We start from the raw sequence: 21,276 nt of genomic DNA, 5'->3' as shown, positions 1-21,276 counted from the left end.
TGAGCTCAGGGTTTTAGGCTTTTTTCAGGACAGCCCCTTCTGCTCTCCAAACCTTTCCCTAGGCCAGGAAAACAAGCCACTGACCCCTACTCCATACATCCTCCCTCTGCCCCTTCTTTCTCTAGCCCTGTTACCAGAAGGTTCCCACCTCCTCAACACTCCCTATAGCTTTTTTTTCCCTCAACACCACTCCCTTTTTCACCAGGACCAACAGCCCTGCTTCCCCATACTACTACCCAGCCCCCCTCAGCCTCTAGCTCAAAGGAAACCCAGAGCTCCCAGCTGAAAGGCAGCAACGCTTTAGGCACATTTAGCTTAAAGGCGAAGACGGGCACCACTGAGAAGAGGAGAAGGAAGAAGAGGGGAGCAGCCAGCCAAGCCGGCCTCACCGCTACACCGCCACCATCATGGCGCAGACAGCAGAGCGCTCTTCCCGCCTTCCGCCCAGGCGCGGTGCGGCCCCCTCACCGCCTGCGCATGCGTACTGCCGCCTGCCGGTCTCCGTGGGGAAGCAGCAGCTCCCCCTGAGGGGCTGAAGTAGAAGAGGGAGGACTCGCCTCCACAGCCCCGGGTTTGCGCTATGGCCCCGGGAAGAAGCAGATGAGCTCGGCCTTCACAGAGATTCACACAGAACGGTAGGGGTGGGAAGGGACCTCTGGAGATCATCTGGTCCAACCCCCCTGCTAAAGCAGGATCACCCAGAGCAGGTTGCACAGGATCACATCCAGGAGGGTTTGGAATCTCTCCAGAGAAGGAGACTCCACAACCTCTCTGGGCAGCCTGTCCCAGTGCTCGGTCACCCTCAGACGGAAGAAGTTTTTCCTCGTGTTCAGATGGAACTTCCCATGTTCCAGTCTGTGCCCATTGCCCCCTGTCCTGTCACTGGGCACCACTGAGAAGAGTCTGGCCCCATCACATGGACACCCACCCTTTAGATAATTAGCAGCATTGATCAGATCCCCTCTCAGCCTTCTCTTCTCCAGACTAACCAGCCCCAGCTCTCTCAGCTCATACCAGAGATGCTCCAGTGCCCTCATCATCCTCAGAGCCCTCGGCTGGACTCTTCCCCAGTAGTTCCCTGTCTGTCTTGAACTGGAGAGCCCAGAACTGGACACAGAACTCCAGCTGTGGCCTCACCAGGGCAGAGTAGAGGAGAACCTCCCTCCACCTGCTGGCCACGCTCTTCTCAGTGCGCCCCAGGACACCATTGGCTTTCTTGGCCACACAGGCACACTGCTGGTCATGGAGAGCTTGGTGTGCAGCAGGACTCCCAGGTCCTTCTCCGCAGCGCTGCTTCCCAGCAGGTCAACCCCTCACCTGTACTGGTGCTTGGGGTTATTCCTCCCTGGGTGCAGGACCCTACACTTGCCCTTGTTGAATTTCATTTGGTTCCTTTTCACCCAATTCTCCAGATCTCGCTGAATGGCAGCGCAGCCTTCTGCTGTCAACCATTCCTCCCCATGGCCTCACCTCACCCCTGGTCTCCTCCATGAGTGAAGGGCACCCAGGCCTGTCTTCAGACCCACCCTCATCACCCACAGGCCCAGACAACTCAACTTGCACACAGTAAAGCTCTGCAGTCAGACAGCAAGGTGGAGGGATTGGTTTTTATTTCAAAAGACAGTAAGACAATTTTTCAGTTTAGTATCAAAACACTTGATAAGGTTCTTTTCTCCAGATTGGCCCCTAAAACTGCTACAACCAAGCAGCATGCTCGAGCACAAGCGACACGCCGCGAGTTTGACACATCTCCACACTCACGCCTCACAACAACTACACATCAGCAATGCACAGCAAGATGGCTTGTACCTTATTAAGACACTAGGAGCACTCCTGGCCAGGAGGGAAGGCCTCTGTTCCCTCCCTCAGGGTAGGCAAAAACAAACTTCCCCAAGAAAACAAGGCTGTTGTACTGAAGCTGTTAAGTGTAACCCAGCAATGAGCAATAAAGCTTGGTGCATCAGCACTTAGTGAAGGCAAATTCAACCTCTGTGTAGCAATGGGTTAGAGGGGCCATGGCTTCTCTAAGCCTACCAGGGAAGGAAGTGGCCAACAGTGGGGCGGAGGAAGGGAAACAACCCTGTGAAGGTTTAATTGTTCAGATACAAGCTTGCTTTAAAAAAAAAAAAAGTCTCCTTTTGCTTAAGTTGCTTCTCCACAACACAGAGATTTACCTTAAAGCTGAGAAACTGAACTGCTCTTTTGGCAAACAGCTCCTGGAAAGGAAGTTTTCCCAACAGACTTCCATCCCTAGCCCAGCTACTCTGATTCATTGGCCTACAGCCAGGAACCATCACACCCTTCTTCCTCCCCTGCCAAAGCAGGGTGGCCCAGAGCTGATTAACAGAAGGTTAATACCGAATTTTAAAGCCACGAGCTTTGAAGGGTAGCTCATCAGCCTCAGAATTATTTGGAATGTTTACAATGGTTGCTACAAAAAAGATAGTTACAAAATGTATACATCTCAAACATGCTCCCTAAACATTATTGCATTGTTTATTTCCCTTAATAATGCTGTTTGAAGCTCTGCCCAACTTGATGGCCTTTAACCCTGAGGTGAAGGAGAAGATTTGTGTTTGGTCAAGTTGGCAACAGAAAGTAAACTCTGGTCCCCAAGGGTTAGAGGTCAGCAGCAGCTGGGCTGGCCCACCCGGGCATCGTGTGGCAGAGGCAGTGGCAGGGATCCATTACATCTCGTTCAGATCTAGCAGGGTCTGGTCCAGCATTCTTTGCGTGCAGAGATGCTCCTCTTTGGTGGATTTCAGTTTATCTGGCAGGAAGCAAGAATCAAGAGTTACAAGTCAGCTTCAGACAACCATGAAGCCTTTGCCAAAGAAAGCGTGCGCTAGCCCCTTCCCAACACACTGCCACAGCAAGTCCTCAGACCGGGGGTGCCTGGCTGGGTGCAGCTAGAAGATCTGAAGTTACCTGACTCAGTTGTAGCCCTTGCCTCTCGCATTGCCGGTGCTTCTGGTAGGCATAGTCACGATGTACTTTTAGCCAGTGCTCTAGGCAGCGTTTTGCATGCAGGTGCCTCTGACCATAGCTAGCTTTCCCAGGGCTTCAACGCTTCCACACAGCAGACACCCCACCCTGTGGCCCAGCAAGCCACCCAAGAGCAATGCAGAGGTAAAACACACTTTAAAAAAAATCAGCCCCTGGATAACAGCTGGTTGTGCCCCCCTTCCCCCAGCACAGGACAGAGACACCAAGCTCATTACAAAGACCATAACTACCTAGCAGCAGGGAGCAGACAAACATGCCTCAAGGACAGCAGAGGAAGAGGCTGTTTTCAGTGAGGGGTAGGCAGGGAGCAAGTAGGAGCAAGGGTGCTGCAACTCTGCCCAAGACTACAGGCAGCTACACAGTCAATTCTCACTTGTTCCTTAAGCCAGGAGGAGAGCTCAGATCAGCAACTAGCCCTCTAGGTAGGCTTTACTCCAAAGGTGAGCCCACCCTTACCACTGAAGATATCCACACGCTGGGACACTGGACAGACAGGCTGTAGAAAGATGTCCTTTAGGTACAGGCAGTTTCTCAAAGCCACTCCCCAACCTCCCCAGGGTCAGAAACTATGCACAAGCAGCTTTCCTAGAGCACCAGCAAACGCAGCATTTAAAGATTCCCTGCAGGCACTCAAGACAGCTTCATGCTGTGGATTTTGGGACTTGCCTTCAAGATGTCCATGAGCTTTCCCAACACATTCTGGGGCTCTGCACTGGGGTCAGGCCCCAGGAATGACCAATTCCCCCAAACCTTCTAGGTTAGGACTCAACTATATAGTAAAGTACTACAGTGTGCAGTGTCTTACAGACCACGAGGTCAGTCATTTATTGTTAGAAGCCATCGTTCCATGCAGCAAGAAATCCTATAGTCATTCAGCTAACAGTAAATTAAGTTGTAGCACTTGACATAGGCATCTTCTAGCAGACATAAGCCTAACTTCAGCCCACCCCTCCCTCTCTTTGTGGGTACAGCCATTGTGGTTCCATGGAGGAACCAAGCAGGACCCCCTGGATAAGTGAACAAGACTGCTCAAAAAACAGCCAACTCTGAGGGTTACTTCACCAAGAATAGAGGTTACCTTTATAAAAAAAACCAACCAACTCTTAAATAAATTAGAGGATAAATTCAAGTGCCCCATTAAATAGCAGCAATTGCATAAAATTTGCAAGTCTGCCAGTCTTAAGAATGATCAGATTTCACTGTGGTCCACAGCATTGGTGGTCGCAATAAGCTTGTTTAATGGCATTAGTGGGCCCCCTTCTCAGTCACACAGATCATGCAGCGTTAACTTCAGCTCGTTAGAGAGCAGGCGGTTTTTCTCAAGCTGGCTGTACAGGCGCTCTGCAGCAGCAACAGGATTAGGGGAAACAAGAGGAAGAGAGAAAAAGAGAGAAAGGGAAGGTTAGTAGAGTACCAAGATGAGCACATCAAATAAGCCGTCTCTGTAACACGTGCCTCTGAGGATCAAGTCTATGCTACTACACAGATGAAGCTGGGGAGAACAAAGGTTTGATTTACTCTAACTTGTGTTTCAGCTCAGGAAAATCACAGAGGAAGCCAAGTGTGGGCCAGAAATGGAAGTGCTGCTAAGGGCTTGTGAAGGCAAAGAAAGGAAGAGGACAACACCAGAAGAGGAGCCTGCAGGCTGGGCTGGGCTGTACCCAGGTAAGGAGAAAGATTTTTAGATGCGCTTTAAGCCTGCGGAGCACTTTGCAGAAAGAAGTAGTCCTACCACAAGCTGAACCAGAAGCACCTTCCAGGGTGAGCCACGCCACGCAGCAGTGGGATTGACAGGGTTTTAACAGTAGAACAGGGACACCAGAAGAACTGAGAATGACAGCATCTCATACCTGACCTGGAGGACGTTCCTCCAAGGACATGCCTTGTGCCATACTAAGAACCCACCACATCTAGCCAAGGACTGAAGGCAGTATCTGCTTTGGGTACAGGACAGAGGAAGTGCTGGAGCACAGGCTCCTATTTCATGTCTGCCCCAGAACAACTAAACAATCAGGGCACAAACCGCCACTGCATCTGACAACCTTCACCTCCCACCCAGTTCCTGTCCTTACAGCCTTGCAGGGCTCTAGCAGCCACACTCATCCCTGAGGCTGTACCAAGCACATGTGCTCATCAGCAACTCCAGGGAAAGGGAGAATCAGTCTGATCCTCTCCCAGGACAGGTCACCTCTTTGGGGCTAGATGGCCACTGTCCTGCCACACAGCCTGTCAGCCACCACAGAGAACCAATTCAGCATTTATCTCTGCTCATCTACATGGGCAGGGTCCTCTTGGCCTGACAGTTCCAATTCCTGTGTTTGGGCAAGTTCCAGGCAGTAAAAAAAATCCTTACACAACAGCTTTCGGCCTGGCAGAACCAATCATCACAAACTGTAGCAATATGCACAGTGTACTGCCTCTGCCTGATGAGCAAGCATAAAGCAAAGCAATTCCTGCTGGCCTTAGGTTTCTTCTCAAACCCTTGTCCTACAAGGTCCCTAGGAACCTAGAGCACCCTCTGAAGGGGATCTACACCATTCCTCATTGCTTTCAACCTTGGAATATTTTACTCTTGAACTGGAACAAGACCCGGCCAGGTAAGATTCAGGACACTGAGTCAAGCTGTTCACATAGAGCGGCCAAAGCACGTCCCCTTCTTCAGACAGTCTCAGCCCAGTCCCTCCAGCATGACAGCTACACACAACACGGGAAGCTCACCTTCACCCATCTACCCTTAGCTCCTCTCAGCTCTCAGTGCCTGCTCTAGCTGTGCTTCACTCTGCAGGACAGAAGGTAGTAACGCTAATTGATTGTCCCCTTCTTTAAAGCCACTAAGGGACCAAGCAACAGCCAGAGAAGCCAACAATTTCTGTCCCATCACAATCTAAAAGTTGAGGGAAGTTGTGGTATGGGTACACCCCATCCTGGCCTACACCAGAACCCACCTTGCACATCAGCTACTACTGCTTCTCAGGTCTGGCAGTCTGGCCTCCATGCTGGCTCTGAGCACGTAGGCTGCGCACCCTGATGCCAGCCTCCAGCCCCAGGTGATCAGGGCTCATCCTGGGTCTCCAGAATGACAGAGGATGGGAGTGAACTGCAGTCAGAAGTACTGTAGGAAATTACTGCTTGTGGACATGGACCTGATGATCCACCCATACAAGGGAGCAAACTGACTGAAGTAAATAGCATGACCCTTCCTAGACCTCAGGAACAGCTCCTCAACATGGAATGCTTGCCCAGGTCTGCTGCGGCTAGCTCCAGTGTTTGGCCTGCTCCCCTTCTCCACCCAGCCCACAGGGCAGCCTCACCAGCCATCCTTGCAACCTGGAGACCTCCAGGACTTATGCCTCCTGGTCAGCTAATCTACATTTGCAGCACTCCTGAGTCAACAGCCCAGCTCACGTAACCAGCCCGCACAAGCCTAGCAATCCAGTCAGACCAGAAGCCTCTCAAAACCTCCCGGGGCAGACGTTGCATCACCCACCAACCCACCACACAATGTGGAGTTCCATCAGGACGAGCAAGGAAAGGGCCTGCCGCAGCCCAGCCTTTGATAACATCGCTTACAACACCACTATGCAACAGCAGAGCCACCAGCTCCACACAGTGTGAGTCAGTAATAAACCCACAGCTGACAGGACCTCCCTGTGAGGAGAGAGGCAGGGTGCCACATCCCACCTGGTAAGAGCTGGCAACTGAACGCTGGGCTGCAAGCCTCCTCCACTCACCTGGACAGGGGCAACAGAAGTGCTGACGCTCCCACAGAATCTAAATCCCCCTCCTCCAGCTGCAGGTTTGGTTACTGAGGGGTTACAGGTTCTCGCTTTGTGTTTACAGAGCACAGAGTTATTGCCCCATACCCCAGGAGAGTCAGACCACCATCTGCCAGAGTTTTCCAAGCTATTACCCATTAAAATTCCTTGCAGGAATGCTCTTTCCTTCCCCACCCAGACACAGCAGAGAGGGGATGGCCCTGACAGAAGACAGAGTGAGAACAGGCTGTGGCAGTTCAGTGTGTCTGGACTATCCTTACTGCTGGTGCCATTTGTGTGGAGAACGGAGTGACACAAACCTGAGGAAACCACGGGAGGTGTCCCATTTCATCAAAACTCTGTTCATGAAGGGCTCTTCGGGCACTGTGGCAGATGAACCAATCCAGAAAGGAAAAAGTATTTGACAAGCCACCATGAGGCAGCACATACAGTTACAAGAGGCTGATCAGTGTATATGATACCAGAGCGACTAGCAACAAACTCAGACCAACTGTGACACATGTCAAGTGTTTGCAGCCTGCCATCAGCGACAGTGCTCAGTGTAAAGCTCCATGCCACACTCCCAGGAGGATCCCGTCACCCTCAGCCCTTGCACAGGGAGGGGGAGGACTCCGCAAAACACCGATTCCCTGGCTCGGACGCCCACAGCCCTGCTGCAGTGCGTTCTCATTCCTGAGGCAAGGGGCCATACATCCCCGGCACAGGCAGCACCTCACACCCAACCAGTCCTGTCCAACCGGAAAACAGCCAGAGCTCACTTGATATTTATCAGCTTTCACACCCTGCCAGTGAAGTGTGGTGACTTTCCACTGCAAGCCAGCATTTGGCAACCGATGCTGGTGAATGCTACAGAGCGGGCAGGCGTGAGGAAATGTCTTCGGCCAGGCTGAAGCAGGCACAGCTCGAGGACTTCCTGCTACAAACCCCAGCCTCCCATTTGACCCTACAGAGCATGCTGCACGCCAAGGCACCATTTGCAGAGCTGCAATTCACATCTGTGAGCCAATAAAACACCCAAAGGGAAAAATCCAGCGCATTAGTGAAGTGTGTATATTCCACCAAGGGTGACGAGGGTTACACTGGTTTGACGGCAACATTGAAACAGTTACTCTGAAGCAGCAAGTGGTCACTGGAGACCCATTTCTCAAAAGCACCAGCCATTCCATTCAATTTATACAAGAGTTGTTTTCCTTAAAAAAAGGTGACATCATGCTCAAGCAAGAGGCAAGAGAAATACAAAAGGAGCTTTATGGCTCTACACAAGATATGCAGATGAGAACAACATACTCCTAGCTACACCCAGACATTGAAAGGGCAGCCCCTCAGAGCACAGCAGTGTCTGGCACATCGGGTCAAACAGAGGGAGCTTTGTTTAGGAGCAAGTGCAGCATAACTGGGGGGCTGCTGCTGCTGCTGTCAAGCTTCAGTGTCTTTACAGCACTCGTTCCCAGGGATGCCCTGTGCACAGTAACTGGAAAAAGGTACTGGAATTCAGAGTGAGATGATGAGAGCATGAATGCAGGGTGCAGATGCAGAACAAGCCACCAGAGAGGCAAATCCAAAGTGGAGTTTGGAATCGCAAGACTTATCTGTGTGAGACAGAAGGAGACACTAATTTTAAGAGAAGCTTAAATGTTTGTGCACAGCAAACTTTGCTTAGGGAGCTTTCGGATGCCAGCATTAAGGCTCTTCCTCTGCAGCGCAAGTACCTGGCCTCTCCTTGGTTAGTGGTAAAGACTGTGCGGAGCAGCTGTTAGCAGAACCCACCGCAAATCCAAACGAAAAGCCAAGTAGCAAAGTTGCAGAAACATAAGAGTTCAGCTACTTCCACAGATCAGTTCACGATCCAGCCCATCTCAAGCCTGTTACGGCAACTCCTAAGGAATCCACTCTAGCACTATCCACAGCCTCTTCCAGGAGGAATCCTGAGACCATGGCCCAGTGGCTCCAGCAGGCAACTAAGCCGTATTACCTTAGGAAGCCTTTCCCAGTGGGACTGGGAATTGCACTCAGAGTTCAAGTCAGAACTCTTTCAGGCCAGCACAGCACTTAGTGTTACACATGCAGATCACAAGGACCTAGAGTTAGAGTACAGCATGCTGCAGGGAAGCCTCCACAATCCTCGAGGCAGAGATCTGTAGAAGTAACCTAGACAACACAGTGCCATTGATTCTCCAACTATGAAAATCACAGCAAACCAAGCAAGCTCTGGCGGTCTAGCCTGCTGAAGCGAGAGGCAAACACCAGCCAGCTCATATTTACATGGAAGTCATGTCATTCAGGGCGTGGTCCAGTTCCTCACTAATTGCTTTGTACTTCAGTTTCTGGGCATAGAGCTCATCTAGAAGAGGTTTAGGAGGAGAACAAAAGGGAAACAATGAGGGAAGGCAGAGTTCTTCCAACACCCTGGGGCAGGAAAAGCAGTATGGGATTCATGAACAGAAGAAAATGAAGTTAGATATGGAGCCATCACAACTCTGTATTAGTTCCCAACAATGAATGGGAAGGTTCCGACAGCCTGAGGACAGTCTGACCAGCAAATGCCTTCCAGGATTACAAGCCAGCTCCAAGAGGAGCAGAGCCAAGAACTCAAGCCACATCAGCTTGTGAGAACAAGCTGCCCAGCTAGGTCAGCAAGAACCACTGACAGGAGGAATAGCAGGGAAGGGCAACTCCATCCACTTAGGGAGAAGCTTGCTACACCTAAGGAAGGCACAGATCAACTGAGGTGCTTTGCTCTCACCTTCAGTCTCAATACAGAAACCTGCCTGGGAGAAGCGGTCACATAATAGCCCCAGGCATCAGAGGGAATTCCCATTCTGCAGTACCCAGCTAGGCAGGGTGAGCCAAACAGGCCATGCCTGCGTTCTCAATGGAGCAGACAGGCAGATCATCTACCTTCAGGGGAGGAGGGCAGTCCCAAAACTCGTACCGATGCACTCCTTGAGCACCGCGCAGAGCTGGCATAGACTTCTCCCAGCTCTGGCTGCCTAGGGTACAGTGCAGCTGGTAATGTTGTTAACAGCTTTGCAGAGCCCAGAGAACTTTGTCAGTTGTCATAAACTAGGTCACTTCAGCAGCAAGGCTGAGACCGGAGCCAACTCTCAATCAACGTGTTTCAAGGGGAGCATGCAGGGATTTGGAGGAGTTTTTGCAGTTCCCAATAAAAGCTTGCCCTGGATCATGAGGTGGCTCAGATTGCTGCTTGGCAGTGGTTCTGGAACAGCTCAGCTGACACCATTGCTATTTCTAGATAAAAAAAACCTCCTGAGTGACTCCAGATGGTAGGATGTGGCTTTGAATCTCCAAGAGCTGTCACTAAAAGACTACAAAGGTACACGGTGTGGTTGAAGCAGGAGGCCTGTAAGAGTTTTGGTTCACCAGCACCACCACTCCAGCCACAGCCACAGATTTAAGGGAGGCAGCTAGAACCTTCTCCTTCCGTGGCTTGGGGCAGGTAGTATTCTGCGACAGCTGGCCCCAGGAGTGCTCCTGAAGTACTGGGAAATCAGGAACAGGAGGTGGAAAGGAACCCATCCTTGCCACAGGCTGACCACCACACTGCATGGATGGGGCTTCTGGTGATTTAATCTTCAACAAGGACTGACACTGGGGAGTCCCAAGTCTTCACGGAGGCTGTTTCAAGACTCAGACTACTGTGGTTGACTTGCAGCAACACTCTTTGCAGCAGCCAGCCACGTGCATGAGATTCTGCACACAAGTATGTTATTGTAACTGATTCCTGTTGAGTTCAGGTGGTTTTTTTCTTCCTATGCCACTCCTTAAATTGGGTTAAGCTGGAACATAGGAATCCAGTTACATTCCTGAGGACATCACAACTGAGATACACCAGCCGCACTATCTGTCAGATATAGCAAGGTGGTTGGATCAAGAGCTTGAGGCCTGCCACAGCACAGCCAGGGAACTGTTTTCAGAGTAGGGAGCTGTGGGCATGACTCTCGAGCCCAGAGGCACCAAGCCTCACCTTGGAAGCTGAGTTAGGTCATGCTCCAAGCATTGAGGAGCAGAGCAGTATCTCCACTTGCCAGCTATCTGGGACACAGCCTTCCTCAGCTCCCTGCTTCTCACCACATATTCTTTGGCTTCCCATCCCCAAAATATACCTTCCAAATCATCAATTGTCTTCTCCAGCTTGGCTACAGATCGTTCAGCAAATTCAGCACGGGTCTCCGCCTGCCAGACAGAAGCAACTCAGTTAGTACAGCAGCTTTGGGATACAGCCAAGGACTACAGAGGCATCAGCCTGAGGACATGAAGTCTCCCACCTTCCATGCCTCTCCCCAGTCGAGCTGAGGCCAGCCCACCCAGCTGGGCCATCCTGACATGGTCACTCACCTCTTTGAGTTTATCAGTCAGGATCTTGATCTCTTCTTCATATTTATCCTCTTTTTGAGAGTACTGTGGAAAAGAGAGGAGTCAGCAAATCAGCAGCCCTCAGCAGCTCCAGGTGTCTCCCACTCCAGAGATCCCACAGCTACAGAGGGAGACAAACTCCTCACTGCAGTGCACATGCCCACAGAAACTTCCAACTGGGAGTTGTTCACACTCCTACCCTAGTCCAACACAACTGGGTCAGGCAACAAGTCCCACATCATGCATGTAACACAAACTTGGGCGCAGAAAAATTCTCATCCAAACAGCATAAACATGTTGGCTGATCAAGTCTGCCCCAAGGCAGGGAAGGGCAGCCAGACTTCCCAGACTCCAGGCTTCTACAGTCAACATTAGCCCTGCACCAAAATCCGTTAGCTCTTCCAGGACAGCAAGTATAGCTCTCCCTGCTTGCATAAGGCTGCAGTTGCATCATTTCCATCCCAGTGGGTGCTCTGTTGTCACACACCCTCCTAGCAAAACAAACGTTTCTGGCCCTTGGACAAGCAGCCCTACCTTCTCAGCCTGAGCCTCAAGAGACTTGAGATTGTTGGTGACATTCTTCAGCTCTTCTTCCAGCTCGGAACATTTACTGTGGAGTTTTGTAAAGAAAGGGGGTAGAAAAAGGAAAAGAAGTGGGAGGGAAAGACAGGAGAGACAAGAAGTGAATCCATGTGCAGGGAAGACTAGAAAGTTCTTTAGGAGACTGCCTGTGATCAGACTGGATGGGACCCTGCTTTCAGACACTGGTGTGGAAAGCAAGTTCCCTTCCCGCCTCCAAGTTCATATTTTAAGTATTCTGCCAGCACATATGCAGGGCACTGAGCTGAGCAGCTGAGACGTGGACGCAAATTTCTGCCGGACCTGGAGTCTTCAAGTAGAAGCTGCAAGTTTAATTTGCTGTAAGGAGGGAAGCTGTTCTGATGGACAGATGGACAGCCACCACCACTCAGACAGGAATATTTACGGGCAGAGAAGACAGAACATTCCAAGAGAGAGAAAGATGCAGTTAAGCTGAGGGAAGGAGTGTAGCAAGAAGACCATAAGAGTTCTTGTTTAATGGTTCAAGAAGGGAAAGGTTAGTACCTTTTCTTCAGCAACAGACAGACACTTCAAGTTCTGGTCCATCACTCTGATCTGCTCCTGCAGCTCCCGGCAACGACTGTTAGTGACGGTCACACGATGGCACAAGCCAGGTGGGGGCAAGGGTCAAAAGGAGCACCAATAACACAATACCACAGAGCAAAAAGGGGGTAGGGGAAAAACACAAAAAAGTCATGGTCATGACATGCATGTGTGGGCAGGAAGCACAGCGCTACTGCTGCATACACACTAACTTTGTTAGACAAGGCCCAGAGTAAAGAAAGGCCCTGACCAGCTCCTCAAGGATCAGCTAAAGCATCCAGGCACATGAGAGAAGCCCAAACACCACAATCTGTGTGTCTGCTCTGAGCAGAAGTTGTAGCGCTCAGCAGTGCTGAAGTCTATAGTGGTTACTGCAAATATTTTAAGAGGCCAGAGGCCAACCTCAGCCACAGTTCTGCCCTTGGACATCCCACATGCCACTTCAGCTCCTGGCCCGTGAGGCCTCTGCCACTTTAGGACAAGTGCCATGCACTCATGTGCCCTGTAGCAACATGTAAGGATCTAGTGACCATACGTACAAAGCAGTGCTGGTGCACACCAAGTGGAGAAGGATTCTATGGCCTCGCTAACTAGGGAGTCCCTCCATGCAAAAAGGCAGAACATCTCCACTACAAGGCAAATCGCATAATCGCAAACTCCACATCCTCAGTGGACCTAGTCCCATTCTGAGCAGGAGAGTGCCTCCAGCTCTTTCATCTGAGGATCTAAACCCACCCTGTGCTTCAGGCCTTGTGTAACAAGGTTAGAAATGCTGTGTTAGTTCCCATGCAAAGGAAGACATGCCAGTTACATGCGAGCAGATTACTCACGACTCTGCAAGCTCAGCTCTCTCTTCAGTACGCTCCAGATCTCCTTCTATGATCACCAGTTTCCGAGCAACCTGGAAAGAAGAATCAGAGTTAAGAGGAAGGAAGATGATTTTGTACTTGTAGGCTACGTGAGGCAGTGAAGGGAACACCTGCAGGAGTCATGGAGCTGCCAGAGTCTTCTGGCTAAGCGAAACACTGACGTAGCTCTGCTGAGAGCCGGGGTCTCCGTCTGGGTTTGCTGACGAAAGCCCTACCAGCAGGAAGAAGAGCCACCTCCCCTGGCCAGAGTCAGCTGTACTAGAGCATCCAAGGGTCTCACCTCCTCATACTTCCTGTCCGCCTCCTCTGCGATGTGCTTGGCTTCCTTGAGCTGGATCTCCTGCAGTTCCATCTTCTCCTCATCCTTCAGAGCTCTGTTCTCAATGACTTTCATGCCTCTGCCCAAAAGAGAGCACAGGGAGGGGAAATGTATAAAACAATCCCGTACAAGCCAGTGGCGTAATGAGTTTCAGAACACAGAACATTAACGGCACTCCTCCAGGACCACATTGCTTCCTTATGAGCCACAACACCTCTGAGTACAGAGGGTAGCACGGGAAGGCAGACACCTCTGGGCTGATGCAAATACAACAACCTCGATTGCTCAGAATTAACTGTTCCTTGGAGCATTAGTCCAGCAGCTCATTGGGCTCCTGGACCAAGGGAAATGTGGTGCTGCTGAGGAGAACAAGCCAGGCTGTCTTAGGGACTCCACACAGCTGAGCCAAGCACATTCCAGGCTGGAATGCAGGAAGAGCCAAGTCCGTCTTTATGGCAGGACATCAGCTGGGTCAGGCTGCTCACTACAGCGTGTACACCGATGAAGCACAAGCAGCCAACTGGAAGTGGACCGCTCCCATCTGAATTACACTGCCAGGTCAGGGTACGTCTGCCAGAAGGAAGGATGTTGGCAGAGGCAGTGGGAAGAGAGGCTTCCCCGCCAGCGGCCACCTTTACAAGTCAACAATGTCCCAGAACCCACTTATTTCTGCTCCCTTGGAGGCGGGGATGCATGGCAGCACACAGCACTTACTTGCTCCTTAGCCTCAGGTTCCAAGATACTCACTCAAGGCCGACAGCATTGTTTTAGTTGCTCCGCATAAGCGGGTACCAACTCCCACATACAGCCTTGATGTGGTATCTGCTTCCCACCCTCCAGGAAGCCCAAGAGGTTGATGGCACCATGCCCTTGGTCAGGAACACATCTGAGATGTTTGACAGAGTGAGAGCAGCAGACCTTGCTCACCTTTCACTTTCATCTGCAGCCTTTTCTGCCTCTTCCAGCTTCTGCAGAGCTGTGGCAAGGCGCTCCTGGGCTCGGTCTAACTCCTCCTCTACCAGCTGGATACGGCGATTCAGAGATGCCACTTCTGCCTCAGCCTAGAGGGAGCAGATGAGGGTGACTCTGTGGCAGGTTTAGCAGTTAGTACAGGGCAGCCGAGGTCTGCCTTCAGGTCAGCAACAGCACATGGAAAGCTAAAAGAAAGCCAGGGTGCTATATCCACTTTCTTACAGAGGCTGCACTCCTCTGTGCTTGCACACATATTAAGCTTCGCAATATTTCACGCGCACTCTTTGTCAGTGCAGAAGTCATCCTGCAGGTTTCTCACCTGTCAGCTTAAGCTGACGTGACAGTTTAAGCCATAAACACTAAGTAGATGACTTACACTAATAGTCTTCTCTGCAGCTGCTGTAATCCTGCCAGGCCATCAATCACAGTCCTATGACAGCTACCATTTAGCACAAAGTCAGTTTACTCGTGTGATCTGGACATGAGCATTGCTTGAAACAAGCCCTCTCATCAGCAACATGAGAAAGATTAACAGCTTCGAAGTCTGCCAAGCTGTGTCAGGGCACTGGCAGGCCAACCTGGGGCAGCAGCAGGGCTCAGCTGATCACTGTAGTGCCCACAACCCCAGAGAGGCAGCTGTGCTCTAGGCCTCCTTCCTCCCAGCAGTTCACTAATAACCCAGAGAAACAGCAAAAGCTCCATCCAGTCTTGAGACAGGTTGAGGAGGCTGTTCCCCAGCAACAGCCACATGCAGACAGCTATTTCACTTCAGTCATACATGCCAGGAGCCAGTGATATTGCCAGAGCCCGCAGGCACTGCGCATTTGCCAGAAGCACGACCACAGAAGTGACTGAGGCTTTAACGAATCAGCAGAGATCAGAAGCCATCACACCTGCCCCAGCCAGGCCTGTTACGGCAGCACTGCTATCAACCACAAGGCATTGCTTACAGCCCAGTCTGTGTCAACCCCGACCAGAGCCTGGGGGGAAGCCTAGATGCTTTGGGGACGCTAATACCCCACATCAGCCACCTCAGGGGAACCCAGCATCCTGCTCTCCAGCAGGATTACTGCACTGGTACAGAGACAGACAGGGCTGCAGCCATTTCAGGACAGCACTGCTATCTAGAGACTCACACACAGACACATGCCAGGCATATATGAAATACCCCAGCTACTTGTAACAAAGCAGCCTGAAAGGACATGCTGCTTCTAACCATGCCCAAGGAGGGAAGAGCAGAGCTATGAAAGAAGCCAGTGTTAGAGCGGGGCCTAACACAAATCATGTTCAGTTCCTGGGAGAGCTCTTCCCTCCAGTTGGCAGCAAGGCGCTCAACACCCCCCTGCCTCCACAGCACATTTCAAGACCAGGTTGTGAGAACACAAGTTGAAGAGGAGCTCCTGTGCCAGCACGCCCTACTCTTCACCAGGGAAGCCGGCAACACTTTGATGCTCAAACAAGGCAGCACTGCAGAGGGCTGCCCCAGAGCCAGCCCCAGCAGCATGTTCCTCCAGAGGAGGAAGTGGTTTGCTCAAAGAGGAACAAAATGATAAACAGAACTGGGAAGGAGACTGCTTGATACATGTCTTTTGCCTACTAAAGAGGCAACGAGCTGTCAAGGTGAGAAGTTTCCTCCTTCTCCCAGCGGATGGAGACACACCAGCACAGCAGGCCTCTGTTTCCTGACCCCCTGAACCACATCATTTAGCCCTGACTTCCTGCAGGCAGCACCTCACCCACCCAAAAAATCCGCTGCCCTTGCTGTTAAGGGACTGCCTCTCTCCCTTTGCAGAAGGGTCCTTACACCTCTCTTTGCTTCTCCTCACTGCATACATCTGAAGCTGTCAGGCTTCCCCAGAGCATGGGGGTGACACCAAATGAGCAGCTCGCTTCCATTACTCTGTGCTTCCTTCAGGAAGGCAGCCCTGAGTCAGGGAGCTAACAGGAGCCCTGCAAGCCAAGGGCAGAGCTCGCCTCGGCCTTTGAGGCTCACCATCACTTCCCCAGGCCATAAAGATCTAACAGGGACATTCCTCAGGACCCAAAGGCCAGGCCACAGAGTGAGTACAAGACACCACTACACTGGGAGCGCTGGTTCTCTCCCCTGTAGCGAGGCTCCAGCAAGCTGGGAGAAACATGCACGTTCCCATGACAACACCACTACTGCAAGAGAATTCCTTATGTGGCTGCAAAGAAAGAGCCCAGCTGAGGTCTGGGAGTGGCCTCATCCCACTGAGCAACAGAAGCTTCTGCCATCAGCCTCAGTAGCAAAGCCCGATCAGTCCCACAGCACCGCACCGCCCCTCACAGACATCAGTCTTGGGGATGGAAAAGCCCCAGCTTCCCATTTTGAACAGATTCAGCAGCAAAGTCACTGCACAAATTTGCAGAGAGCCATGCTCAGATCTGAGCCAGTCGCCTGCAAGGACCTGCCCTGGATCACCCCATCCCCTGTCCCCACGATGACACCAGTCTTGCCTGCCTCCGGACAAAGCTATGCGAGCAGGCGCCCACCAGTTCAGACCCTGCTGCGGTTCCTCCTCCCTTCCCACCACACAATCCCAGCCCAGTCCCTGCCTACCCCGGGCAGCAGAGATCCCCACTCGCCGAGATTTGGGCAGGATGCAGAGCCTGGGAGTTTTCCACTCAGCTCTCGCACTGGCAGCACCACGAGTGAGATCACTTCCATTTTATCAGCACATGCCAAGGCTACTCACACCTTTGTGCTTGCAACGCTGGGCCAGACAAGATGGCCGAGTTCCTGCCCTTCCTCCCCAGCAGCTCGGAGCGAGCAGCCAGCCGGGGAACCCGACCCGAGACCGGGCGCCCTCCCCAGCACCCTCGGGTCTCCACACCAGCCGCTTTCAGCTCCGGGCTGGCTCGGGAGACCGGTAACGATGAAAGAAAGATTCGCCGGCTCCCTCCAGCTCCAGCCGCGCCTCAGCACCGGCCGAGGTATCACGGGTGGGGTCCGGGAGACCCCAGAAAGAGCCGCCGCCACCACGGGACACACGGCAAGGACGCTCGCCCCGCCGCTGGCTCGGAGGGGATGGAACCCCCGGCCGACACCACGGCGAGCGGCGCAGGGCCCGGACCGCTGCGGGCTGAGGTCACGCAGGACCGCGGAGACCCGAGCGGAGATCCCGCAGATGCCCCCCCCCCCCCCCGCCGCAGCCCCGGGCCCCGCCGCGCTGCCCGGACCCGGCTCGGAGAGACCCTCGGCGCACCCACGCCCGCGGCAGAACCGCCCGCCCCGACTCCATCCATCCCGGGGGGCCGGCACGGCCGGCTGCGGGGTACCCGCACACCGCGGCCCGGCCCGCGGCACCCGCGATACCTGCTCGCGGTTGCGGCGCTCGGCCTCCACCTCCCGCTGCAGGCGGTCAGCCCGCTCCTCGGCGTCGTCCGCCTGTTGCTGCAACACCTGGATCTTACGCTTCACCGCCTCGATGGTGGTAGTCCCCGCCATCGTCCCGTCCGGTCCCGCCGCGCCGGCCCCGCCCTGAAATACCGGAACCCACCGCCCCGGCCCCACCGCCCGGGAAGTGACGTCACTTCCCCCCGCGTTGCCGTGGAGACGGGGAGCAGCCGCCCGGCTCCGCGACGGCGGCGGGGCCTGGAGACGCCGGGACGGCCCACGCGGGAGCGGTGGCACCGGGTTCTGCCCCACGCGGCACCAGAGCCAGCCCCACGGAGGCCTGGGTTCACCAGGACCTGTCCCGCGGGGACCTGGGGACACCGAGATTTGCCCCACGCGGGTGGGGGGACAGCAGGACCTACCCCGCAGGCGCCTGGGTACACTGGGACCTGCCCCATGTGGGTATGGGGACACCAGGGCCTGCCCCACGTGGGCATGGAGACACAGGGGACCTGCGCCACACAGGACCAGGTGCACCGGGACCTGCCCCACACGGTACGGGGACCAGGGACAGCCCCACAGCGGCCCGAGGACTGGGGCCCTGCCCCACACGATCCTAGGAGTGTGCCCCGCACGCGCCTCCACGTCCTGCCCCGCATGGGTGCACGTACCCGTGGGCTCCCACCCTGCCCCACGCAGCTTCCCAGATCCTGGGGGTCCCTGGGCCGGGTGCTGTGTGGCCCCAGGAGCGTCGTGGGGCTGGGGCTGCCTGGGGCTGCCCCGTCCCTCGGCCCTGTGGGCCTTATACGGGCACAGCCAGGCCGCAGCGTCGCATTCCCGGGAGCTGAGCTCACACACCGCCTCCCCCACCCACTCCAGCCCTGGAGAGCACCCAGACCCTGCCAGCCCCGAGACCCCACAGCCCTGCAGCAGATCATGCTCCCCTCCTTCCTTCCAGGGGACGGGGCTCCGGCAGTCACCGGCACCGCCAAGCCGCAGTATAGAGCACTGCTGCCAGGCTCCCGCTCTGCCGCCACGCGCCAAAACCTGCCGTTGCAATAGCTCTTTAGCTGTTGCCAAAACTCTCCAGTCTGAGGGCAGAAAATGCTGCCAAGAGGCATTCTGTGCTGTGAGAGTCACGGAGCTTCCTGAGAGCTCAATAAAGACATATCTGAGACCTGTCGCTGCCCTCGCTTGCCACGGAGCCTGTTTGGCACCCTGGGGGGATGGTGGCCAGAAAAAAGGGAGCTCCAAATTGACAGAAAGGGATTAACAAGACGCAAAGCGAGTGGGGATGTGGTCCTCAGTGCTGCAGTGTGATGGCAGGGAGAGAGTGTGAAAATGCTGGTGGGGCGCAAAGGGAGGGAAGAAGGGTGCAAGGGAGGGAAAGGGCTCCCCAGAGCTCTGCAATGCCACACTTGGCACGTGCCAAGCTCCAGCACAGGGCCGGCGCTGCCGGCACGCTCAGCTGGGGCCAGGGCAGGAAGCCGTGAGGAAAGCCGTGGGGCTGACGAACCACCCAGGGCTCAGGGACGGCTTGGGAGGTCCTGATTATGCCCTGGCCCCCAGCTTGGAGTGCGGACGTGCCGGTGAGAGCCAGCCCAGGCACCATGCTGGGGCTTGGGGCGCTTCCCCATGGCCCGGCGTCAGCAGCGTAGCAGGAGGGGAAGGCTCCTGCCTCTGGGCTGGACATCAGAGCTGGGCCCGTTGAGGGAGAGGAGCCGGGGGCTTTCTGCTGGCTCCCGCAGGATGGAAGATCTGCATCTCCCCAACGCTCGACTCCTGAGACATCGCCACCGCACAAGGTGACAGCCCCTCCGGCTGCCATGTCCCAGTGGGTGACGAGTGGGGCCAGACGCTGCGCCACGTGATGGCCGGGAGAGCGGCCGGCCAGCGAAACCCTGCACCGCTCGCGCCATTGTTTTCCTGGAAACGGCGGCCAACAATAGCCAGGCTGTGCAGTTGTCACACTGCCCACGCGGCCTCCGCCTGCGTGGGGAGACAAGAGCTCCCTCCTCCTCTGGAGCTCGGCTCCTCTGACAGAGGCCATGACTCGGAGCTTCCTGGGGACATGAGCGGACCCCACGTCCCATGCTGGAGGGGCTGCTCGCTGCCACCAGCCGCTGTGGCTCTGCCCCCAGCTCGGGGTCCCCATACCCCAGGGAGCCTGGCTACCCGGCCTGCTCCATCCCTGCTTCTGGGCTGCCCGGGATGTCCTTGCCCAGGAAGAAGCTGGGACTGGCCCCTGCCAGCATCCCTCTATCCCCTCCATGGCCATGGGTGGCCCCCCAGGATGCGTCCTTCCTGGGGTCTGCTCCCAGACACCTCCACAGCTTTGCCAGGAGTGCATCGAGCCTGACAGGGACCTTCCTTCATCCCCAAGGCTGCAGGGAAGGGCTGCAGTCCCACCAGGAGGGAAAACAAGGGGAGGGCAGCCAACCCAGCTCCCACCCTGCACCCCATACATACATCCGCCGCCTTCTTCTCCGCCAGCTCCAGCTTCTCCTGGGCATCTTTCAGGGCCTCGGAGTATTTGTCCAGCTCGTCCTCTGTCCCCTTCAGCTTCTTCTGCATGGCAGCGAGCTCATCCTCCAGCTGGAAGGGCAGCGGCTGTCACTGCAGGTAGACGCCCCTCCGGACCCCTGCATGGCAGGAGAGCCCTGCCTACCCCATCCTAGGCTCAGCTCTGCCCCACAGCATCCCTCCTGCCCCATCCCGGGGCCAGCTCTGCCCCATAGTGTCTGTCCCTGTCCCACATGACACCAGCTGGCAGGGGCTGAGCCCTGGGCAGCCCTCAGGACACCCCACAACATCACAATGTGGCCCCCGAGCTGTGGGGCAGTGGCAGCTCTCACGCCCTCGTCCCCCTTGCCAGAGTCTGGGCTCAGCGCAGCCCAGCACAGGGGAAGCCAGCCCCCTGAACATCCCCGGCTGGGGGCTTCGGCCGCCCACCCTACCTGTTTGCTCCGTTCCTCCGCCTGTTTCTGCTCAGCCTCTGCCTGCTCCGCTCGGTCCAGGGCGTTCTCCTTGTCCAGCTTCAGCATCTGCATCTTCTTCTTGATGGCCTCCATCCTTGGTGGGACACGGGTGCCGGTGGTGGGGCAGCGGGCAGCAGGACAGACAAGGGGCAGGCAGGGCGGCAGTGCTGCCTGCCACCTCACCGTCGGGTTTATCAACTCTGCCCTGCCCGCCAGTGCGGGGGCTTTGCCTTTCTTGGGCCGAGCCACCTCCCCACCTTCCCAAAAAGTCTGTGCTCGGGACCCATTGTCCGCCCTGGGGGGGTCCAGGCGGCCACAGCCTTATTTGGGCTCCTGAGGACAGCTGGGGCAGTTATAAAAAGCAGCAGCAGGTCTGCGAGCGGGGGGTCCTGCATTGTGCTGGCTGCCCACCCCCTCGTGCAATGGGACACCCTGGCCGGTGTCGCGGGGACACCGTGCTCCCACCCGGCACTCCCTTGGG

The 21,276-nt window shown here is 54.8% G+C and overlaps 1 protein-coding gene across 18 annotated transcripts; it reads right to left on the bottom strand.

Annotated features, from left to right (window-relative positions):
• Nucleotides 1-1,587: 1,587 nt before the first annotated feature.
• TPM3 (tropomyosin 3) lies at nucleotides 1,588-21,001 on the bottom strand. 18 transcript variants are annotated; one of them, XM_054806079.1, is made up of 11 exons: nucleotides 20,775-20,983; nucleotides 20,287-20,412; nucleotides 14,415-14,548; nucleotides 13,449-13,566; nucleotides 13,130-13,200; nucleotides 12,261-12,336; nucleotides 11,139-11,201; nucleotides 10,907-10,976; nucleotides 9,045-9,123; nucleotides 7,082-7,145; nucleotides 2,777-3,502 (listed from the first exon to the last, which is right to left on the bottom strand). In XM_054806079.1, the coding sequence occupies exons 1-11, from the start codon at nucleotides 20,886-20,888 to the stop codon at nucleotides 3,425-3,427; spliced, it is 993 nt and encodes a 330-aa protein (XP_054662054.1). In that variant the 5' UTR covers nucleotides 20,889-20,983; the 3' UTR covers nucleotides 2,777-3,424. The 18 variants fall into 18 exon arrangements, with proteins under 18 accessions (XP_054662060.1, XP_054662061.1, XP_054662059.1 ...); XM_054806080.1 differs by lacking the exon at nucleotides 12,261-12,336 and adding an exon at nucleotides 11,691-11,766 and having other exon boundaries at nucleotides 2,777-4,347; nucleotides 20,775-20,980; XM_054806077.1 differs by lacking the exon at nucleotides 12,261-12,336 and adding an exon at nucleotides 11,691-11,766 and having other exon boundaries at nucleotides 2,780-3,502; nucleotides 20,775-20,981.
• Between the last annotated feature and the right edge of the window lie 275 nt (nucleotides 21,002-21,276).

The sequence above is a fragment of the Grus americana genome, chromosome 29 (assembly GCF_028858705.1).
Source record: "Grus americana isolate bGruAme1 chromosome 29, bGruAme1.mat, whole genome shotgun sequence".
In the NCBI taxonomy this organism is placed as follows: Eukaryota; Metazoa; Chordata; class Aves; order Gruiformes; family Gruidae; genus Grus; species Grus americana.
This window is presented reverse-complemented; position numbering and strand designations above follow the sequence as displayed.